This window comes from Dipodomys ordii, unplaced genomic scaffold, assembly GCF_000151885.1.
Source record: "Dipodomys ordii isolate 6190 unplaced genomic scaffold, Dord_2.0 Scaffold110, whole genome shotgun sequence".
Lineage (NCBI taxonomy): Eukaryota > Metazoa > Chordata > Mammalia > Rodentia > Heteromyidae > Dipodomys > Dipodomys ordii.
Window position 1 is genome coordinate 6,033,371 of NW_012267326.1, and position 22,199 is coordinate 6,055,569.

At 39.3% G+C, this 22,199-nt stretch overlaps 1 protein-coding gene across 6 annotated transcripts in view; it reads right to left on the minus strand.

The window, feature by feature from the left end:
- Positions 1–22,199, minus strand: part of Ubp1 (upstream binding protein 1 (LBP-1a)) — a 64,872-nt gene that overhangs the window by 22,243 nt on the left and 20,430 nt on the right. For all 6 annotated transcript variants that reach the window (XR_001175534.1, XR_001175533.1, XR_001175532.1 and 3 more), the window contains exons 2-5: positions 14,526–14,677; positions 8,396–8,472; positions 1,856–1,961; positions 1,238–1,344 (exon numbers count right to left, since the gene is read on the minus strand). Coding sequence is in view for 2 of the 6 variants with exons in the window: in XM_013028500.1 (XP_012883954.1) it covers positions 1,238–1,344; positions 1,856–1,961; positions 8,396–8,472; positions 14,526–14,677 (442 nt within the window). In the remaining 4 variants the exon portion in view is untranslated. The remainder of the gene's footprint in view (positions 1–1,237; positions 1,345–1,855; positions 1,962–8,395; positions 8,473–14,525; positions 14,678–22,199) is intronic.

Sequence of the window (22,199 nt, forward strand, 5' to 3'; positions counted from 1 at the left end):
GCCAGAAGTAGTGCTGTGGCTCAAGTGGTAGAGCGCTAGCCTTGAGCTGAAGAGCTGAGGGACAGCACCCAGGCCCAGAGTTCAGGCCCCACGACTGGACCCCTCCCCCCAAAAAAAGAAAGTGGAGCTGTGGTTCAAATGGTAGAGCACTAGCCTTGAGATAAAAAACTCAGGGAAAGCACTCAGGCTCTGACACACACACACGCGTGCGCGCACACACAGTCTTAGACACTCAGGCTCTGACACACACATACACACACACACACACACACACACACACCCTCACCCCCCCACACACACACACTCCCTCTTAGACATCAGACAAGCTTGCTTAAGTATGCCAACAAGAAGTAAGAAAAACTACTAATAACTATTGAAGCCCAGATGATGGATACATAAAAAAGTCATTATTGGGGCTGGGAAGGTGGCTCAGTGGTAGAGTGCTTGCCTTGAATGAATTAGGCCCTGGGTTCGATTCCTCAGTACACAAACAGAAAAAGCCAGAAGTGGTAAAAGCCAGAAGTGGTGCTGCTCTGTCTGAAGTGGTAGAGTGCTAGCCTTGAGCTGAAGAGCTAAGGGACAGTGCCCAGGCCCAGAGTTCAGACCCCATAACGAACAAAAAAAAAAAGAATTCATTATTATTATTTACTGTGGAGGTTTGAAATTTCAGTATTAGAAAGTTTAAAATAATGTAAGAAAGAATTTTAAAACCTCAAACTTTCCCCAACTGTATCCTTTTAAATGTCAGCTTTCAAGAAAAATATTTCACATGGCAAACTTTAATTATTATGACTAAAAATGGCAAAAACAATTTGAACAATGTTTATACACTATCATAGGAAATCTTTATGTGAATAATATGACTAAGTCAAGTAAATCCATTTTTACTACTTTTTTTTCTTTTTTTTGTTGGTCGTGGGGCTTGAACTCTGGGCCTGGGCACTGTCCTTTAGCTCTTCAGCTCAGGCTAGCTCTCTACCACTTGAGCCTTAGTGCCACTTCCTGCTTTTTCTGTTTATGTGGTGCTGAGGAATCAAACCCAGGGACTCATGCATGCGAGGCAAAGACTTTACCACTGAGCCACCTCCCCAGCCCTTTACTATATTTTTTTTTAAAAAAAGAAAGCATTTTACAAATAAGGATTTATTTTAAAATATCTCCACAAATCAAGAACTCAGTCTCACTACAATCTTCTAAATGATGGTCAGTATACTCTTAGTAACATAAAAATCCAAACCTGAATGAAAGCAGATGTGCGTTTTGCAGGGTCCCACAGAAATTCAACTGCATTTAACTGGCTTGGATTTGTCCTTGTGTCTATTATTCCCACAGACATTGGAATATCTGTATGTTGAAAAAGAAGTTAAATAAAAATGCATCCACTTTAAGAAACTTGCCAGGTATGTTTGTGCATGCATGTAGTCCCAGTTACTTGTAGGCTGAGGCTCAGAAATGTTCTGAGTCCAGATGTTCAAGGCCAGCCTGGGCAGCATAACAAGACCTCAACTCAAAAGTACCCAAACAAATAAACAACCTTACATCTTATTGTATCATGTTCGAAGGAAATAATTACATCCACAGTCAATCTTGCTGTTGATACTGAAATCCTCTACCATGGTATTTCATTTTATTAAGACTATAATGGAATATAACTAGCTAAAAAAAAAATCAAAATTCCTTGTCCAGGTTAGTTTGGCGCTGAAAGCTACTTTACTTTTTAAGCATAAAGTAACTGTCAAGGCAAAGGACCTACTAATATCAAATCTTTCCTCATGTAATTAATCATGGTGCCAAAACACTAACAAGCAGAGCTAAACAATGCCAACATTTCCATATCTTTGACTACCACCTGTACCTAAATCAAGAAGTCTGTCTCCTGGGCGATTCCACTTCCAACCTTCAAGCTGTTGATGCTCTGTGTATTGTAGACGTCTGTCATGGAATACAACCCTTATGATGCTCTATGGAATAAGTGGGAAAAATGAATATATTTAAACAACTCCATTCTCATTTCTCATGTGTTAAACTACAATAAATCAAACATGCAAAAACATAATCTGCTTTTTTGCTCTTAAGATGATACACTTATTTAGTGCAAAGATTTATAACTCAAAAACAAGAAGTAGTTACTGATGCACAAATTTTATAAAAGAGCTTGGTATTGTAATTCAAAATCAAGGTGCATGTGTATAACTTATGTGAAAGATTTTACATTGCTATAAAGAAAAGTACAGAAGCACAGAATTATGAGTTGATGATAGATATAGATCCCCAGGCATAGTGGTAAAACTGTATTAATTTAAAATAATAATGTGGAATGTGATAGCACATGCCTAGCACTCAGGAGGCTTAGGCAGGAGGATCTGAAGTTCAATGCCAGCCTGAGCTACATAATGAAATCCTGTCTCAAAATACAACCACAAAACAACAGTAGTTAATCACTCTTTATAAAGACAGTCATTCTATCAGCTAAATGGCTATACATATATATATATATATATATATCTACATATATATATATGTATATAATATCCATTTCCCCTAAAAGAGAATCTAAATGGAAAATTCATTCTCAACTTTTAACTTGCAAGTGAACTAACTTGAGAGAAAGAAGGAAAGAGAAAAGCTTATAGATAATTTTTATCTCAACACTCAAAACTTCTAGGGAAGGTTGTAACTCTTCAGCTGGAACTCCAGGCCAGTTCTACACACTGCATTCATGCCTCCTTCAGGTTCCATAGGTTTAGAACTCCAAGCATTGTCTTATTCCAGAAGTAGGGTAACAAGTGATCAAAATCACACTAGATTTGCCTATAATCCTAGGAAGCTGAGATCTGATCTGAGGATACTGGTTCAAAGCCAGCCTAGGCAGCAAAGTCCCTGAGCTCCTTTTAATCAAGGCTAGCAGTGTATCACTTTGAGCCACAATGCCACTTCTGGTTTTCTAGTGGTTAATCGGACTTTCCTGCCCATTCTGGCTTTGAAACTGTGATTCTCAGATCTCAGCCTCCTGAGTAGCTAGGATTACAGGTTTGAGCCACCAGGGCTCCAATTAACCACCAGACATCTGGAAGTAGGGCTATGGTTCAAAGTGATGGAGTGTTAGCCCTGATCTCAAAGAGTTCAGGGACAGTACCCAGGCCCTGAGCTCAAGCTCCACAACTGACGAAATAAACAAACAAACCACCAGATTTGAGCTAAATGTTTCTGAAACTTTCTGAGGCTATTATGCATAGAATATATTCTCATAGACTCTGCTAGGGTAAGGAAATAATTTGGTAGCAATGCATAGATACTTTTTAGTACCTCTGCTTTTCCCACGCCTTAAATATTTAGATATTTTGAAAGATACTATTTAAAAGTAGCAATTTTCTTTTTTCTTTTTTTTGAGATAGTTAAATAGAGGCCACATCAGTATGGCCTGCCCAGAAACCCACCAGCATCCACCTCACAAGGTCCCCTGTGGCAGCAAAGCCCTCTCAGTGCTGGTGCCCCACCAGCTGGGAGCACCAATGCTTGGGTTCACATTTGTTAGCTCATTCACATTTCATTCTATAGTACTTGTTAGTAGCACAGAAGAAAGCACAACACAGAAAATGGCATCATATTAACTCTTTCATGTTCAGCAATTACCCAACTAAACCCATCTATTAAGATAAAAATAAAGTAAATATAAATTTACCAAGCCCCATTTCAAAAAGTAAATAGTAAGGAGATAAAAAAGAGAGCAAATTTAAAAAAATAGAAGATTATTAAAAGAAAAACATCCAAGGTGGGATGCTGGTGATTCATGCCTATAATCCTACTCAAGAGGCTGAGATCTGAGGATCATAGTTCAAAAGCCAGGTTGGCCAGTAAAAACTCATCTCTAATTAAAAATCAAAAAAGCCAGAAGTGGAGCTATGGCTCAACTGGTAGAATGCTAGACTTGAACAAAAGAAGGCCCTGAGTTCAAGCCCCAGGACTGGCCAAACCCAAACCAAACCAAACAACAACAAATCCTCAGTGGTACTAGAAGGGAGAAAATTGTTATCTAGAAGTTCTCACTAAAAGGCAACTGAATATACTCATAGAACTAGCAATACAAACTCATAAGGCAAAAAACGTAACAAGCAAAAGCCATATTCAAATATACACACCTGTGAGTTTGAAACCAGCTTCAGCTACATAGTAAGTCCAAGGCTAAGGAATAAAGTGAGACCCTGTCTCAAAAAGAAACCCAGAGCCAGAGGCTCATGTCTGTAATCATAGCTACTCAGGAGGCTGAGATCTGAGGATTGCGGTTCAAAGCTCCAATTAACCACCAGAAAACTGGAAGTGGCGCTGTGGCTCAAAGTGGTAGAGTGCTCACCTTGAGCTTAAGAGCTCAGGGACAGTGCCCAGGCCGAGTTCAAGCCCCACAACAAAGAAACTCAGAAACAAGAAGAGAAAGTATATCATTAAATATATATTCAGCACAATTAAGAAGTTCCAAACAGGAGCTGGGGATGTAGCTTAGTGGCAGAGTGCTTGCCTAACATGCATGAAGCCCTGGGTTCTATTCCTCAGTACCACATAAACAGAAAAGGTTGGAAGTGGGTACTATGGCTCAAGTGGCAGAGTGCTGGCCTTGAGAAAAAGAAGCTCAGGGACAGTGCCAAGGCCTGAGTTCAAGTCCCATGACAAGAAAAAAAAAAAGCTCCAAACAGCTGGAACCAATGGCCTATATAATTTACCTAGCTACTCTGCAGGCTGAGAGCTAAGCTATGAAGCCAGCCTGGGAAAAGCTTAAGAGACTTTACTTTCAATTAACCAGCAAAACATCAGAATACAGGTATGGCTCAAGTGGTAGCGTGCCAGTTCTAAGTGAAAAGGTAGAGTAAGAGCTCAATGTCCTGAGTCCAAGCCCCCTGGTACATACACATGTACACACATATACACACACGTAACTCATGTACACACACATGCATATACACATACACACACACACACAAAATGTAGAAGGTTAATAGTTTAAGGTTTAGTATTCCTCTAGCTGAAGGACATGATTTCTAACAATTTCATCATATGTCCTTCGTAGTAGCAGACAGATCAGCTCTGACTCCCAGGCAAGCTCTTACATTATAACTGCATCTTATTCTGGAACATCAACAAAACTTAGACATGTGGCTTATCAAACAGAAGATGAACTATAAAATTAACTCTTTCCAATCAGTGAGCTATAAACATTTACTAGAAACACTACATGTACTAGTGTGGTATCTGCAAAACATCTGCTGTGAACTTGTAGCTAGACAGTTTCTCTATCAATAGTCCATTATCTCCAGCATGAGATCTACCCTTCATTTCTTCACTTGTATTAGTAATATGTATAAGTTGTTTGTTTATATTTGCCAATCCTGGGGCATGAACTCAGGGCCTGGGCACTGTCCCTGAGCCTCTTTGTGCTCAAGGCTAGTGCTCTACCAGTTGAGCTACAGCACTACTTCCAGCTTTTTCTGAGTAGTTGTTGGAAATAAGTCTCTTAGACTTTCTTGCTGAGGGCTGGCTTTGAACAGCTACAGCAATCCTCAAATCTTGGCCTCCTGAGGAGCTAGGATTACAGGTGTGAGCAAGTTGTTTATTTTTGTTGTTGGTTTTTGAGATATTCAAGTTACCAAACCCCTGCTGGTCTCTAACCCAAAGTCTCCATCCTCTAAGCCTTGGCCTCCAGAGCACTTGCTGGGATTGTAGGTGAAATGTTTGAATGCTGGGATTACAGGATGCTCCATCACACCCAGTTCTTTATGTTTTAATTTAGAAGTAAATCAAAGAAAGTTCAATAGCTTAACTTATTAACCTAGTCATTCTAAATTAATCTGACATTTATAGTTTGCTAAAAGAATTTTAAGCATGTAGTCCTACCTATCAAACTACTTATTCAGGTAGTAAAATTTTTTCCCCACTGCTAAATGAAAATGTCAACTGTTTCAGAACTGACTTTTTTCAGTTCTTTGAAGAAACTGAATTAGGGTATTTGATATGCATATCATAGTTTGGTTATATTTTCCTCTTCACACTAAATGATCATGACTTAAGAGCTAAGATAAAAATATTAATAAACTCTATAACTCAGCACATATACAAACAAAGCACAGGGTACAATAAAGGAAACAAAAGCTCTCTTGTACAACTGAAAGTTTCCTGCCTCCAGGAGTAAGAGGGGGTACTAAAGACCTCCACACAAGAGTCACCAAGCCCTATTCAATATTATCACAGAATCCACAATTAAAAATATTCTCCAACCCAGTTACAGATACTTAAAAAAAAAAAAGACACGTTATGGTAATCAAGTTTAACTTTCTCACATTTCTTCTGTGGAAAAAAATGTATTGCTGGGGTTTGGGGAATAAATCAATGGAAGAATACCTGTCCAGCATGTATATGATCTTAAGTTTGATGCCAAGCAGTAAGAAGAAGAGCAGAGAAGAAAAAAGAGGGGGCTGGGAAGGTGGCTCAGTGGTAGAGCGCTTGCCTTGCATGCATAAAGCCCTGGGTTTGATTCCTCAGCACCACATAAGCAAAAAGAAAAAAGCTAGAAGTGGCGCTGTGGCTCAAGTGGTAATGGCGCTATGGCTCAAGTGGTAGAGCGCTAGCCTTGAGCTGAAGAGCTGAGGGAAAGCGCCCAGGTCCAGAGTTCAGGCCCCACGACTGGACCCAAAAGAAAAAAGAAAAAAAAGAGGACAAAGGAGAAAAGTAGTACTTAGTTTAATAACTAGCTGTAAGATTTATCCAAAGGTGACTCTAGAAGCAACAACCCATCTAGGACCAGAAGATAGAATCCTCAGTATTCCTAAGCTTCCTAAACACTGGGATGGGAAAGCAGTTAGTCTGGCTACTAAGTCAATCCATGAATACTTGTCATGAAAGCAGGATCTGCTTACTGTGAATAATGCTGGTGAGCTTTTTCAGCCTATGTCCACAACAAATCAGAATGCCCAAAGAAACACAAACAAGACAACACAAACAAGACATCCTCTATGGAAATTACCAACCCCACTGACTGAGCATAGTTAAGACAGATAATGCAAATAATAGCTATGTAAGACTACTTCTATTAGAAATTCACTGGCAGACCCAAAAGTTAGAAGAAACCTGGGAACTAGGTCTGAGCTGGCAAGACAACCATTCAATAGTAACAAAATCATCGGTGTTTCTCTCAGAGAAAAGGAAACTATCTAAGCTCAACCTCTTGTAGGACTGAAATTCTTCTGCCTCCGAGAGTAAAAAGGGGTATGAAATATGCCAAAGGCTCTCTCATCTTAGACATCCAAGTGCCAGGCAGCTGTGTCTCCCAGACAATATGCCAAATTCAGATTGCCTTGATTACCAAGTAGTATAAGCAACCATTCCCTCGACAAGACTGCTTTTTCCTCTAAAGTGACAGATCCAGTAGATGGAATCTGTCCACACTGAAGGGCCAGCACCCCCTGGGTCATGACATGCCATTCTGCAGGAACACGGAAGAGGGAAGAATCAAGAGAACTCATTCTTGTTGGCCTTTGATGTTTTGCCTTCCCCAATAAGCTTCCTTCCTCCATGAACTTTGCCCTGTGATGCTATAGACTGGATGAGACCAATTCATGACAGGAAAATAATAGAAGAACCCACCTGGCCTAATAGCGGAGGGGACAGGGATGGTTCTAAAGACATATCCTAAAAGGCTAGCCAGACAGACAATGGCTGCATCTCCTATACCTGAGATGACTCATTTCCTTGTTCATGTGTCAGTATGGGCAACAGAGAATGCAAACTGCAGTCAATGACATTTTAAGAAGTGGCTCACACCTGTAATCCTAGGTACTCAGGAGGCTGAGCTCTGAGGATTGTGGTTCGAAGACAGCCTGAGCAAGGAAGTCCATGAGACTGTTACCTCCAATTAACCACCAAAATAGCCAGAAATGGAGCTGTGGCTCAAGTGGTAGAGTGCTAGCCTTGGGCAAAAAAGCTCAGGCACAGTGCCCAGGTCCTGAGTACAAGTCCCAGGACCAGCATAAAGAAAAAAAGTGGACTAAGGGATTTTTTTTAAGTCTGATATTGATTTCATTTCCCCTCACATTATCTTTTACTTTTGAAAAGTAGTTTTACCGTTTTGGTTGTGGTGATGAGTTTTGTTCCCCCATCACTGCAACTAACTTGATAATGTTTTTTTTGTTTGTTTGTTTTTTTGATAATGTTTTTGGACTCCCAATGAAGCTGTAATCTCTACTGTACAGATGCAGAAACAAAAAGTTTTGCTCAGAAAGTTGAAAGTTTTAATTATAGCCATAACTTTCTAAAGTGAAATATAAAATATTTTAAATAAGAACTCTTGCAGTGAAACTGATACTTTTATTAATCACTGCAGCATTTTTAAGTATTAAAATACTGTCCATACCTTTACCAACTTTCCACTGATCTCAGGCATATCTCCCATTTTCCGATTATCCAGCATCCGAATTTCATAAGACTGACCTAATATAAAGAAATTAAGTATCAAAAACAATTCATGTGAAGGAAATTATTCTGTTCAACATAATTTGTTTCTCAGACCATATAACCGTTTGGAGCTAATTTAGCATAAACAGGAGGATGATGGCCCAGGGTAGGCTTGGGCAAAAAGTGAGACTATCTCAAAAATAATTGGAGTGGCTCCCGCTATAATCCTAACTGCTCAGGAGGCTGAGATTTGAGGTCTGAGGTTCAAAGCCAGAGTTAGCAAACAAATACAAGACACTCTTATCTCCAATTAACCAGTGAAAAGTTGAAAGTGAAACTGTAGCTCAAGTGGTAAAGAGCCAGTCATGAATAAAAAAGCAGAGTGAGAACAAGAGTCCCTAAATTCAAGCCTTAGTACTGGTGAAAAAGAAAAAACAAAAAGTAGGACATAAAAATGTGTTCTAGGGATGGAGAATAAAATGTGGCTCAAGTGATAGAGTGCCAGATGAGCAAGCTCCAGACCTTGATTCAAACCTCATCACCATAAAAAAAAAAAAAAAGAGTGGGGCACGGGCATTGTAACACTTGTTACGCTTCAAATGGTTTTCATAGCAGAAACTACATTACTCAATGGTAGTATCTACTGAAAGAACTACAGAGTTTCACAGGTTTAATTCTCTATTTGTTCCTTGTCCACAATTCTTGTAAATTACATGGTTCCTTGAAACACTGGTCTAGGTTCTAAATGAAATATAAAGATGTAAAGTTAACACAAATAGTAACATTCTGCAAGATACCAGTCCTGTTTTTAGCTTTACCTTTTGAATTTACCTCCCATACTTTTTCCTTCCCTTTTGGCTTAGAAACAAAAATGTAGTGACAGATTTGAAAAATGTAACTGTTCTGAGTTCATGTTCACCACCTTTGAACATACAGACTGTAAGTCTCACTTTCACATGAACTACAGAACAACACAGAGTTCAAGAAATGACAGGATCTTCTTGCTAAGTTCAAAGCTTTAGGAAACTATTTCTAAGGTCCTAACTTTAACCTAGCAATAGCCACCAAAAATCAGAAGGAATTTCACTATGGAATATAATGAAACATTCAATTTTTAATTTTTTCTACCTAAAGTTTATTGACACTTTAACAGAAATTCTAAGTCAATAAATGTGCAATTTTTAGGACCTACAACCTGTTTGTACACTAGCTAATACTGGCTAATTAATATTCTTAGCAGAGTATTCTCCAAGTAGAACTTGGCTCCCAAATGAGCAGGCATTAAAAAAATAAATAAATAAAGAGAAAGGCGATGCTGGTCCAGCAGCAGCAATGAGCCAGTGCACATTGCAGCAAGGAGATTAAGTCCCACTCATATCGGTGAGTAAGAAGTGTCTAAGACGGAGACCCCCAACTGTACAATCAGAGACAGCCTATTCCAGCCAGAAATCTACTCAAAGGAAAGTCATTACTCCAGGTTGGGACTACAGTGGTAACTCTAAGACCATCAGAGCTTAAGATCAAAAAACTCTTTTTACAAATAACAACATAAACATAAATAGGCCAATACAAATAGTTTCTAAATTCTGTACCTCTATGGTTCCAAATAGTACAAAAAAAGCTTAACACATCAAATACATCAAGAAATTGTGTTTCAACTTCTACTTGACAGACTGAAGAAACATTTAAATTTTTTCTTTATAGCATTGTACAATGGGATATATTCTTCATTAACTGCTGCCCAAGAGGAAAAGTCTAAGGGAAGGCTACTAGTGAAGATCAAGTTATAGTATAGACTAACATTCAACCCCTATCTACCTGCCACCTCTCCTCTGAGGATGTCCACTTTTCAAAAAGTAGTGATGGCTGGGCTGGGAAGGTGGCTCAGTGGTAGAGCGCTTGTCTTGCATGCATGAGGCACTGGGTTCGATTCCTCAGCACCACATAAGCAAAAAAGAAAAAAAAGCCAGAAGTGGTGCTGTGGCTCAAGTGGTAGAGCGCTAGCCTTGAGCTGAAGAGCTGAGGGACAGCGCCCAGGCCCAGAGTTCAGACCCCACAACTGGACCCCCCAAAAGGTAGTGATGGAGGGACAGGGCTTTAGCTCACTGACAGAGCACTTGCTCAACAGGTGTAAAGCCTGGATTTGATTCCAGCATCATAAAAAATAAAACCAAAAATAAAAATGAAAAGGTGATACTAAGGGGAAAATAGCCTATTTACCTGAATGATATTCAAAGTAATAAAAAAAAAAATTGAAGCCAGAAGCTCATGCCTGTAAATCCTAGCTACTCAAGGGGCTAAGATCTGAGGATCAAAATTTGAACCCAGTCAAAACTCCACAAGACTTTTATCTCCAATTACCCACTGAAAAAGCCAGAAATGAGAAGCTGTGGTTCAAGTGGTAGAGTGCTAGCCTTGAGCACAATAGTTCAGGAACAACACCCATGCCCTAGGTTTAAGCCCCAGAACTGGCACCAAAAAATGTAATTAAAAAAAAAAAATCAACTATGGTCCTCAAACGGGCAGCAGTATCACTTGGAAACTTGGAGAAATATAAAATTTCAGACCCTGGCTCAAATATGTTGAAGAGCACAGAAATTATGTCCTGACAAGACCTCTAAGTGGTTCTGATCCTTGATAATGTGAAAATCCCCTGCACTACCAAAAGCTACAAATATAGTCAGCCAGTACCCTTTCCTATATAAAGAATTGAGGACATTTTCCTAGAAACAACTTCATACTGAAAAGGCCCTTAGGGGGGCTGTGGATATAGCTCAATGGTAGAACACTTGCCTAGCATACATATAAGCACCCTGTGTTCAATCTACAGCATCACACACGTACACACACACACGTGTACACATACACACACACACACACACACACCTACAGTTCTCTTAGTCAAATGGTAATAATTAATCATTTTTTTCTTAGTAGATGAAAAGATGCTATAGGATATATTAGGAAAAATGCTCCCCTAGAGGGCCAAAATAAAGATGAAAATAATCTAGATTTTAATGGTTATTAGGGGTCAGGAATGATAACTCATATCTATAACCTCAGCTACTCCAGATGTGAAGACTGGGAGCATTGAAGTCCAGAAGCCAGCCAACACATAAAATTAGTCAGATGCCCATCTCAACAAATATAATGCCCATCTCAACAAATATATTATCCTAGTTACTAAGAAGCACAGGTAGGAGAATCTGGGTCCAAGGCTAGCCCTGGGAAAAAATTATTAACCCTATCTGAAAAATAACTAAAGCAAAAACAACAAAGAAAAAAGTTCAGAGTTTGGCTCAAATAGTAGATCACCCTTTCAAACCCTAGAACTACCCAAACCAAACAAAAAAAAAGCACAAATAAATAAATGATTATACATTTATATGATTTTGTAAAAGAGTCATACAATATTTTATGAGCTACTGAACAATATTACAAGTAATTAGGATACAAAAATCCCTTTTGGTTGAAATAATTTCATTTTCTGTATAAAATTAAGAACTAAGTATCTACAGCTGTTTAAATAGTGCTGATTCCTTTGGAAGTAACCAAAATTCATTAAGCAGTCACCTGTTTACAATCTAGGATACATCTGCTCCATTACATACATTATATATGCTCCATTCATAGAGCTTATTTAGCTCTATGAATATATTTATGTTCACATGTACTCTGTAAAGAATATATATATAGTCAAACATACATACATACATGATCAGGGTTAATTCGATGACTAAGAGCAAGTTTTGGCCAGACAAGGTGGTGTATGTTGTAATGCCAGCACTCAAGGAGGCTGAGGCAGGAGAATCAACAGTTCAAAACCAGCCTAGGAAGCCAGGTGCTGGTGGCTCACGCCTGTAATCCTAGTTACTCAGGAGGCTAAAATCTGAGGATGGAGATTCAAAGCCAGCCCAGGCAAAAAGTCCCTGTGAGACTCTTATCTTCAATTAATCACTCAAAAACCAGAAGTCAAGCTGTGGCTCAAAGTGGTAGAGCACCAGCCTTGAACCCAGACCCTGAGTTCAAGCCCTATAACCAAACACCCCCAAAAAACTAAAAACAAAAAAACCTAGCCTATACAACGTTCATGGCTAACCTGGACCTTGGGTTACAGAGGGACACCTGAGGAAGAGATGGAAGAGGAGAAGCAAAAAAAGCAAAGAAAGAAAGAAAAAGTAATTTCTTCTCAAAACTTGAGAAGAAATTGGGGTTATTTCCCTTTTTGTCTTTAGAAATAAAGTTACAAGCTGGCGCTGGTCAGGCAGAAAAGCCCTGTGAGACTCTTATCTCCAATTAACCACTCAAAAACCAGAAGTGGCACTGTGGCAAGTGGTAAAGTGCTAGCCTTGATCACAAAGAGGCTCAGGGACCAGCGCCTACAACAATAAAAGTTACAATTCACATGAGATTTAGCCCAGTGGTGGAATGCTTGCCTAGCCTGAGGGAAACCTTGGGTTCCATTCTCATTCATCCTCACATCTATCTATAAATGTATCTTTGCCCTTTGCTCTTCTATTGTTTCTTTTGAGCTTTTTAAGTCTAAAACCAATTAACAAATAAATTCAAGATTCTTTGAAATATGAAATTTAAAACCTCAAATAACTGAATCCTAAACAATTATCAAGTGCTAAAAACAAAGTGAGGCTTTATCACATGCTACAGACAGAGCTACCAGAAGATAAAGATTTCTGTAACTAAACTAGTATCATGTGAAAAGTTATTCTTCTACATTTCAGAATACTCATCCCAAGTAGTCTAAAATCTATTGCTCTTTCCAAATCTCAAGGAATTTAAGATACTATTTAATGAAAAAAATATATCATAATACATTTTTTAAAAATTTGTGTAACAGAACCTGAAGCTGTGTACACATTAGGGAAGAACTAATCACATTAGGTGATGTATCACTTGGGCCATGCCCCAGCCCTTTCGTTTATATTTTGTTTTTGAGCCCTAAGCTGGCCACTAACTGATTCTTCTCTTGCCTCTAACCTCCTCCTTAGTAGCTGGGATTACCAGCATGTATGTGCCATACTGCCTGTTTCACAAGATAATTCCCAAGTCCAGGGTTTCAAACTGAGGCATGCTCTACCACTGGAACCATGCCTACAGCCTACCATATACTCTTAGGTAAACACATGCATAATTTCAATTTTGTAGAAAGAAAATATACAATGAAATATACTGAATATACTGTTAGCTAAAGTCTTTCAAATAATCTCCAACTTTTCTTTTTTTTTAAATTTAATTTTATTTTATTTGTGAACATACTGTACAGAGGGGTTACAATTACATGGGCAGGATAATGCTTACATTTCTTACCAAGCATTGCAGCCTCCTCCTTTGGTTTACCCTTCATATCCCTTCCCAGCCTTCCCCCGCCCCCATTCCCAATCCTTCTCTACAACTTTTCTTTAATTAAGCATGTCCTATTTTTACAACAATGCTCATTTTTTTGAAAAAAAAAAACAAAAAACCTCAACATGCTTTCACTACTCATATCCAACAAATCTCATCAATAAGTACTTTTTTTTACAGTATAAAAGCTCATATAAACAACCTTAAAGCAAAGGAATGAGAGACACTGTCTAAAAGAGAAATGTATGCATTATATGAATTGTAAAATGATATAACTCCTTAACAATAACAATAAAATTACATTTTAAAAAACCTTACCCTTTCTAAAGGTAAACTCTAGATATGAATAAACTTTTACATAATTTATTAAACCAGACTCCATTCTGGTGAAGTTTAAATCTATTTTCAGAACAAATCTGTCTCATGTCCAAGACCCAGGTGGCTAGCTGGACTTCTGATTCATTCTCAAGTTCCACATTGAAAGCACTGTCCCTAAAAATAGCTGACATCCTTTCCTACTTGCTCTTCCTCTGGATGAAGGCTAAAAAACCCTAAAATATTGCTCAAGATCCTCCTTAATGTAAATCAGTTTGCACAAACTATTACTATAGTGTCTCATAGATTTCCTGCAATTTTCATTGTTACCAACAACTATACTGCAATGCCAAAACATTTCCTTTGGATTTTTACAAGTTATTACATGCCAATTCTGAAAAAGTCACACTAACCTTGGTTCAAGTAAGTGAGAGTCTCATCATGCAGTTTCACTGCAGGTGATGTTGCAGCACACATCACATACTGAAAGGGAGGGTGCTTGGTTTCACCATCCAATGGAAGGCTTGAATCTTCCTGCTTGAAAATGGGCAATGCCAACACATCACTGGAAAACAAAAAAGTATCAAAATTATCCTTATTTTGGTTTTGTTTTTGAAAGCATTTTAGGGGATCTTATTTTTTTTCCCCTTACAGCTGGGACTTAGTATATAGAAGATCAGAAATGATACAAAGAATAAAAGAACCATTAATATTAAACTAATTCACCTTAAAAAACTGTAATAATGCAATTCTCTAATGGAACGCATGATAAAGGAAGATAAAATAAAGAAAGTTATTGAGGGCGTAGTTGAATAGCAGAGCCCTTGCCTAACACGAATGATCCTTAGTACCACCAAAATAGTCTTTTTCTTTCAAAAATATTAAGATTTTTTTTTTTAGTTTTTTAATTTTTTAAAAGGTAGCCAGGCCTGCATAGCTACCTGTTTCCAAATGCAGGATCTATTTTTGCTGCCAAAGGTAGGTCACCCTGGCACTATGGAATTACAAAGAAGCATTTGATTAAAATGGCACTTTGCAAAATTTCCTGCTAAGTCTGGCTAATGCTGACAACACAAAGGTTCATGTCTAGTCTAAAACAATGCCTTCTTCTGCAAAGCAAACATTAGCAGTAGAATCAGCTACTATTTTTATAACAGGAATAACTTGTAGAATTGAGAAGAGGAGTCAGGCATTTTCTGGTACTCTAGATATTCTGTAAACCTTGTCATTAAATGCACATGAATGTATTTGGCTTGCTTTTGTTAGTAGTGCTTCATTAAGTGATAATGAAAATAAAAGTTATCCTTTTAAAATGCATAATTTAGTGAATGGGTTGTTTGTCTGAATTTTTGTTTTGTGCCAGTACTAAGGACTGAACTTGATAAGAGTCTCCTAAGGATTTGTCTGCTTGGGCTAGCTTCAAACCTCAATTTTTAGATCTCAGCCTACTGAGTAGCTGGGATTATAGGTGTGAGCCACTGTGCCTTGGTGTTTGTTTGTGGAGGCAGGATTCTCACTATAAATAAAGTCTAGCTGACCTCCAACTCACAAACACTCCTGCATCTGTAGTTTTAAATACATTCATAGTTATACAATCATTATTACTAACAGAATATTTTCTAACTTAAAAAAACCCCATTCTTAAGGATTCCAATTTCTCACTGTTAAGTTGTAAATGTATCTGCCAAGAGCCTGGAAATATTACTTCCTGCCCATTTATTAAATGCCATTCAATATTAGAAAGCTTGAGTCAAAGTCTAGCCTTTCAGTCATGTAAGCTTCATTTGTTATATGGGGTAAATAAGTGGACCTTCTCACTATATACTGAATAGCTGAAGGTTGTTCACTGGGATTGAGGATTTATTTATTTTTGGCTGGAAACTAGGATTTGCAGAAAATTACTTAAAAGGGCCCAATTAATACTTATAAGTCTGCACAGGGACACTTCCCTACCTCTTGGCTAAGTTTCCACCGAGTATCTGTTGCCTAGGTAACTAGCAGACCGAAGCAGTCATCTTCCCCTCCTGCTAGGTCACATCCTGGGCCACCTCTGGTCACAGACCTCCCATCTGACCTTAGGAGGATCCCAGACCCTGAGGTCACGTCCAGATCCAGTGTGGCCACACCTTTCCCCCACCTGGCCACACCTCTTCCTGTCCCTGGCCTAGATAAGTCCTGGCCCAGGGGTGGGTCACCCCCCTTCCTTTTCAGCCATGCCTCTCCACCATGTACGGAGGGGGCAGCAGTTCGGCAAATAAACTTCTTTTCCTGCCTGAATGTGCATGGTATTCTCTTCATCAGCTACCTAATGAAACCTACCTATTTAATATACCTTACATATGGTGTCGTGAGTGGGATGGGATTTTTGAGTTGGAAATGTTAGAATTTCCTAACCACCCCTTTTCTGCCTTGAGACAACACGTGAGACTTTTCACCAATACCATTGCTGGCCTTCACATCCACGTCCACACCACTTCTCTACTCTGGTGAGTGAAACTACTCTCTATGGTTCTCTGTTGCTCAGTGTCTGTCCAGACATGGCACCATGCCAGAGAGCTCCTACGGCCTTTAGCAGAAAGGTGGTCACCTCTGGAGCCGAGGACGCTTGGTTTTGGGGGCTTGGCCATTTCTCTCTAGAGGGCTCTGGGGGAAGTGGGGAAGTTGGGACACCGCTTCTGCCTGGTCAGCTCTCCTTCACTCACCAGACTGATTTTCCTACACATTTAATGGGGTGCTGCGAGTCATGCCTGAGCCATGAAACCCCTTTGAAATGCCTCCCGCACTCCCTGGAAAACCACAGCACCTAATTTTTATGCCATTCTCAAATTAACTTAGCCAAGAGGTACGAAGGTGTCCCTGTGCAGACCTTACATTACTACTCATTAATTTTACAAAGTAGACATACTTCAACATTTGAGAATTCTGAAGAAGGCATCATTTTTTGTAAAGTTCTTCCCCACCACTCACTCCCCCCATGCCAGTACAGGGCTTGAACCCAGGGACTGAGAACTGTCCTCTAGAATTTTCCATTCAAAGGATGGTACTCTACTCCTTGAGACACACCTCCATTTCCAGTGTTTTGGTGGATATTTGGTGATAAGAGTCTCATGGACTTTCCTGCTCAAGCTGGCTTTGAACTATAATCCTTATATCTCAACCTCCTGAGTAGCTAAGGTTCTAAGTATGAGCCACCAACACCCAGCTTCCAGGGAGTTCTTATTAAGAGTTTAAGAATTTTTATTCAGAGACCTCCTTTATTACAAGATGATCTCATCGACAACAACACAGAATCTGCTAGATGAAGGTCATAATTCAATAGGTAATCTTAATTTTTACACGCATTTGCTCATAAAAAGTAAAATTAAAAGCTGGGGACCCATGGCTCATGCCTGTAAACCCTAGTGCCTCAGGAGGCTGAGATTTGACAATTATTGTTTGAAGCCAGGCTTGGGCGGGAAAGTTCATGAGACACTCATCTGCAATTAAGAACCAAAAAAGCTAGGTGCTAGTGGGTCATGCCTGTAATCCTAGTTACTCAGGAGGCTGAGATCTGATGACTGGGGTTTAATGCCAGCCCAAGGCAGAAATGTCCCGTGAGACTCTTATCTCTAGTTAATCATTTAAAAACCAGGTGTGCACTGTGGCTCAAGTGGTACAGCACTAGCCTTGAGCACAAACAGGCTCAGGAACAGTGCCCAGGCCCTGAGTTCAAGCCTCACAACCAACAACAACAAAAAAAGAAACAAAGAAAATAAGAAAAAAGAAATGGAGCTGTAGCTCAAGTGGTAGAACACTAACCTTGAGCAAGAAAGCTTACAGACAGCACCTAGACCCTCAGTTCAAGTTTCAGAACTGGCACACTTGTGCATGTGTGCACGCACATGCACACATACACATTCACATAAAAGAAAATTTAAAAACTTATTTAGATCTTTTGCCTGACTTATGTAACTGTAACCCCTCTGGACTGATGTATAATAACAAAACAAAAATTTTAACCAAAAAAAAAGTTGGCTGGCTACCAGTGGCTCATGCCTGTAATCCTAGCTTCTCAGGAGGCTGAGATCTGAGGATCGTGGTTTAAAGCCAGCCAAGGCAGGAAAATCCATGAGACTCTTTATCTCCAATTAACCACCAGAAAACCAGAAGTGGTGCTGTGGCTCAAGTGGTAGAGCTTGCCTTGAGCTGGAGAGCTGAGGGACAGCAACCAGACCCAGAGTTTAAGCCCCATGACCAAAAAAAAAGAGAGCAATGTAGTCTACCAGGGATGTGACTGGGTCAATTTTTTTTAATCTCATTTCCATATAATCCCAGAATGTGGAAGGCTAAGACAAGCTTGAGCTACAAAGAACACAGTCTCAAAAGCAAAACAACAAAACAACAACAATAAAACCACAGCCCCTCCCCCAAGCAACCCTGGTCTCTATTCATCTGCCTACTCCGGACGTTTAATGCTAACAGAATCATACAATTATGTAGTCTCTTGTCATGGGCTTTTTTCATTTAACATGTTTTCAAAGTCCATATCACTATTTTTTATACCTTTAGTCCATTGAATGGACATACCATATTCTGTATCTGTTCAGTTGATGAAACTTGTTGCTTTGCAGCTATTATGAATAACGCTATAAACATATTTTCATATGTTTTTGTGTAGACATGATTTCAATTCTCTTAGGTACATACCTAGGAGAATTATTGGACCATGTAAGCAAACTGGTCTCCAAAGCAACTGTATTGTTTTTTGCACTCCCATCATTAATGTATAAAGGGTGATTATTAATTCCCAGTAATCATATACTGGGAAATCCTATGTTGATTCTTCAACAAAAAGTAAAATATCAATAACCAAAGCCAGTAGCAGTAACCTGTATGAATTTTCTTTCCTACTTTGGGAGCAGATATAAAACTTTTCAGAAGACTTCAAATTGTATAGTCCTTTTTCAACCAGAGCATCTCTTTATAAATCTGTAATAGACAACATTGCTTCACAGCAGATAAAATATAGTATAGCATATTCTTATGTCATGGGTTTGTATATAGTTAAAGCTCTTTCAGTAACAAAAAATGAGTTAATTGCTTAGGACTGAAAAACAGTTAATTGCTGAAAAATAACATGGGGAAAAACTTTTAAGATTTCAATGCTAACTGCTTGGGCTGGTGGTTATACACAGGTTATCAAAATAAGAAAGAAGACTGTGTAAGGATGGCTCTTTATAAATAAGCTGTCGCAAAAGAAAAGCAAATTGTATATGTTTCAGATCCTAGAGGTGATAGCTCTGATGAGCCACAAAGTAAACAATATGCTCATGGTAGGTGCTAAATGATTATTGAACAAATTTAACACACAAACATATAAAGACAATTGGCAATTTAAAAAAGATTATTTGCAGGCTGGGAAGGTGACTCAGTGGTAGAGTGCTTGCCTTGCATGCATGAGGCCCTGGGTTTGATTCCTCAGCACCACATAAGCAAAAAGAAAAAAAAGCTGGAAGTGGCACTGTGGCTCAAGTGGTAGAGCGCTAGCCTTGAGCTGAAGAGCTGAGGGATAGTGCCCAGGCTCAGAGTTCAGGCCCCACGACTGGACCCCCCACCCAAAAAAAATTATTTGCTATTAAAAGTCTAATTAACTTTTTATTTAAGTCATTCCTAGGGCTTGAACTCAGGACACTGTTCCTAAGCTTTTTTTTTTCCCTCTCAAAGCTAACACTCTACCTACCATTTGAACCACAGCTTACTTCCAGAGTTTTGGTGGTTAAATGGAGGTAAGAGTCTCACAAACTTTCCTGCTGAAGCTAGCCTTGAACAACAATTCTCAGATCTCTGTCTCCTGAGTAGCTCCAATTATAGGTGTGAGACATGGGGTCTGGCAACTTTTTGTTTACTTTTGAGACAAGATTTCACTATGTAGCCTAGGATGGCCCTATCTATTTAGTCCAGTCTTAAGATCACAAATGTGAGCCATCCTTTTTGGCCCTCACTAATTTTTTCACTTAGTTAAAAAAAAAAAAAAAAAATTTAGTCTTGCAAGGTTTTATCAGCATGAGACTAGGCATGAAAAAAAAAAAAAAATATATATATATATATATATATATATATATACATATAGACTGGGGTACATAGAGTACTTACTTAGTATGCACAAAATCTTGGGTTTAAACCCCAGAATTCTAAAAAGAAATTGTTGGGAGGGGGCAGGGCAAGGTAGTGAATTGAAAATAGCCGAAGTCTCTTACCCAGTGAGCAAAAACAACTCACTGGCAAAACTCAGTGCCAGACTCACAAGGAGCCACATAGAAGTGATCAAGAAGGAAGAAATTGCTGGGTACTGGTAGCTTAAACCTATACTCCTAGCTACTCAGAAGTGGTTCAAAGCCAGCCTACACAGGAAAGACCCTGAGATTCCTATCTCCAATTTATCACCAGAAAGCCAGAGTGAACCTGTAGCTCAAGTGATAGAGCACTAGTCTTGAGCAAAAATGCTCAAGGATAGTACTCTGGCCATGAATTCAAGCCCTAAGACTGGCACCAAAAACAAACAAGGAGGGTGGTGGAGGAATTTCAGGAGGGAAAGCAGTGCACCCCATGTGGGTACCTTTACCAGCCAGAGACAGTGACCAAATAAATCAGAAGGTAAACACAGCAAGGAAGGGAGACACCAGGACTCTTGAGCAAATGAAATTCACCATACTGGACCGCCTCTTCTGAAGCCCAAAGAACAAGAGATCTTCATGGTAGGCAGTGATCAGGACTCTGTCCCACAGAGGGGTTGGGAAAGGTTTGCCATCAGCCATAGGGTCAACAAACTCCAATTCAAGCCTGAGAGCAGAGACCTACAATGTCTTGCCTGTGGATTCCACTGCAGAAAGTGCTAAAGGACCCACAACAGCCTAACAGGATTGCTGACAAAAGAACTGGCAAAAGGCAGCTCACTGTCTCAGAGTCTACTTTACCACTGTGAAGTGCAGACTAATAAAGGTCTGTAGCCTTGGGGATTCCCACAGAGACTACAAGCAAAGACCTGACAGCAGTGAATTCCCAGTTTTGCTAGGGGAATTGGACCTTGGAAAATCAGAGCAACCAGAAGTCACAAGAGATGGTACATAGAGTCATAAGAGATAGGACATGAATCCACAGGGACTGAGGACCCCTTTCATAGAGTCAAATGAAAGCCAGACAGTTGCAGCACATAACTTAATCTCGTAAGCCCTTCCTTCCACTTAAGGGACCTGCAGGGAAGAAAAACCTAAGTTTACTTCACATTTACTGTATATACGATTATCAGTCTTAGCCAGGTGCTGGTGACTCACGCCTGTAATCCTAACTACTCAGGAGGCTGAGATCTGAGGATCACGGTTTAGAACCAGCCCCGAGACTCTTATCTCCAATTAACCTCCAGAAAAATGAAAGTGGTACTGTGGCTCAAGTGCTCACCTTGAGCTGAAGTGCTCAGGGACAGTGTCCAGGCCCAGAGTTCAATCCTAATAACCCACAAGACAAAAAAAAGAAAGAATAAAAAAGTCTTCAAATTCAATGTTTCCTTACTCAAAGAGAAGAAAAAAGTTCCACAAAGAGTCTGGAACATGAAGACTGACTGTTAACTGAGAGCTAGCTTCTCAATACATCATGCAAATATTATCACATCTTTAAGTGGTAAGAAATAACATCACGAACTTAAAATACTTACAAGACTGAAACCCTCACAAGCCCACGACCTAGATGCATAAATTGCAGCAAAAGGTCACAAAATCCATGAATAAACAAGACAACATGTTACCCTCAAAAACCAACAATGACACACTGAAGGACTTTAGTGAGGGTTAAGATGAAAAACCAGATATTGCAAATAAGGGAAACCATGGGACCTATGTTTCTTTGGGCCTGGCTTACTTCACTTAATTTTTTCCATTTCCTAACAAATGGGGCAATGTCATTCTTTCTGATGGAGGCATAGAATTCCATTGTGTATATATACCACATTTTCTTGATATGTATGAGTCAAGCGGAAAAGGTCAGATAATGTGATGTCAGGAAAATGAACCCTTAGATATGTATTTTAATGTTTTTTCTTTCATGCATGTGTTTCT